Genomic DNA, 1,220 nt, shown 5'->3' on the forward strand with positions numbered 1-1,220 from the left:
CATCTCTCCCGCAGCCAGTGACAGGACCCGAGGGAATGGCCTGAAGTTGTGTCAGGAAAAGGTTCTTCCCCCAGAGAGTGTGTGGGCAGTGGAACAGCTCCCCAGGACAGTGGTCATGGCCCCAAGCCTGACAGAGCTCAAGAAATGCTTGGATAGTGCACAGGGTGGGATTGTTGGCGTGTCCTATGTGGGGCCAACGGTTGGACTTGGTGATCCTCGTGGGTCCCTTCCAGCTCTGAATATTCTGTGATTCCATGGGTTCTCACAGTGGTCAGTATTCTCAGCCCCTTCCCTCCCCAGCTCCCCAGCCGGCCCCAGCTCTCCCCGGAATGCCGGGATCTCCTGGGACAGCTCCTGGAGAGGGACCCTCTGAAGCGCATCTCCTTCGAGCACTTCTTTGCCCACCCCTTCGTGGACATGGAGCACGTCCCTGGCCCCGAGAGCCTGGGCAAGGCGGTGAGCAGGGCCCTGGGGGGCTGGGCCCTGGGGAAGCAGTGGAGGCTGAGCCATGAGCCCCCCATCATATCCCCCAGACCGACCTGGTGGTGGAGGCAGTGAGGAAGGATCAAGAGGGAGATGCCAACGCTGCCCTCTCCCTCTACTGCAAAGCCCTGGATTATTTTGTGCCAGCACTGCACTGTGAGTCCCCCCTCCCCGGGGGTTATGTGGGTTCTGGGTTCATTTTTGGGGAGCAGCACCCCCAGGAAGGCCATGTTTCAGCCCACCCACCACAGCATTTGATTATTTTCTCTCTCAGATGAAAGTGATGCGCGGCGGAAAGAAGCTATCCGGGCCAAGGTGAGCCAAAACTCCTGGGGACGTGGAGGCAGCACCCCCATCCTCTGCCCCCCATGGCAGGGGTCCCCTCACCCCCAAAATACTCACAGGTGGGGCAGTACATCTCCCGAGCAGAGGAGCTGAAGGTGTTGGTCTCCTCCAGCAACAAGAGCCTCCTGGCGAAAGGAAACCCATCCAGAGAGATCCTTAAAGGTAGCAGGTTTTTGGGGTCCCCTAGTGTCAAATCAGGAAAGGGGCACCAGCAGGATTTTGGGCTGAGGGGTGAAGGTTTTGGGAGCAGGAAGGGGACACCAGCAGGGTTTTGGGCTGAGGGGTGAAGGTTTTGGGCACTCCCCATTGCCATGTCCCCTTGCAGAGATGGCCAAGGACAAGCCTCGGCTCTGTGCAGCGCTGGAAATGGCTTCAGCTGCCATTGCCAAGGT

General features: G+C 59.3%; 1 protein-coding gene across 1 annotated transcript in view; it reads left to right on the plus strand.

Moving 5' to 3' along the window:
* ULK3 (unc-51 like kinase 3) overlaps positions 1–1,220 on the plus strand; it is a 6,837-nt gene that overhangs the window by 2,725 nt on the left and 2,892 nt on the right. The window contains 5 exon segments of the mRNA XM_009078217.1: positions 301–456; positions 534–639; positions 758–798; positions 888–990; positions 1,154–1,218. Of these exon segments, the coding sequence (XP_009076465.1) occupies positions 301–456; positions 534–639; positions 758–798; positions 888–990; positions 1,154–1,218 (471 nt within the window).

This window comes from Acanthisitta chloris, unplaced genomic scaffold, assembly GCF_000695815.1.
Source record: "Acanthisitta chloris isolate BGI_N310 unplaced genomic scaffold, ASM69581v1 scaffold17, whole genome shotgun sequence".
NCBI lineage: Eukaryota > Metazoa > Chordata > Aves > Passeriformes > Acanthisittidae > Acanthisitta > Acanthisitta chloris.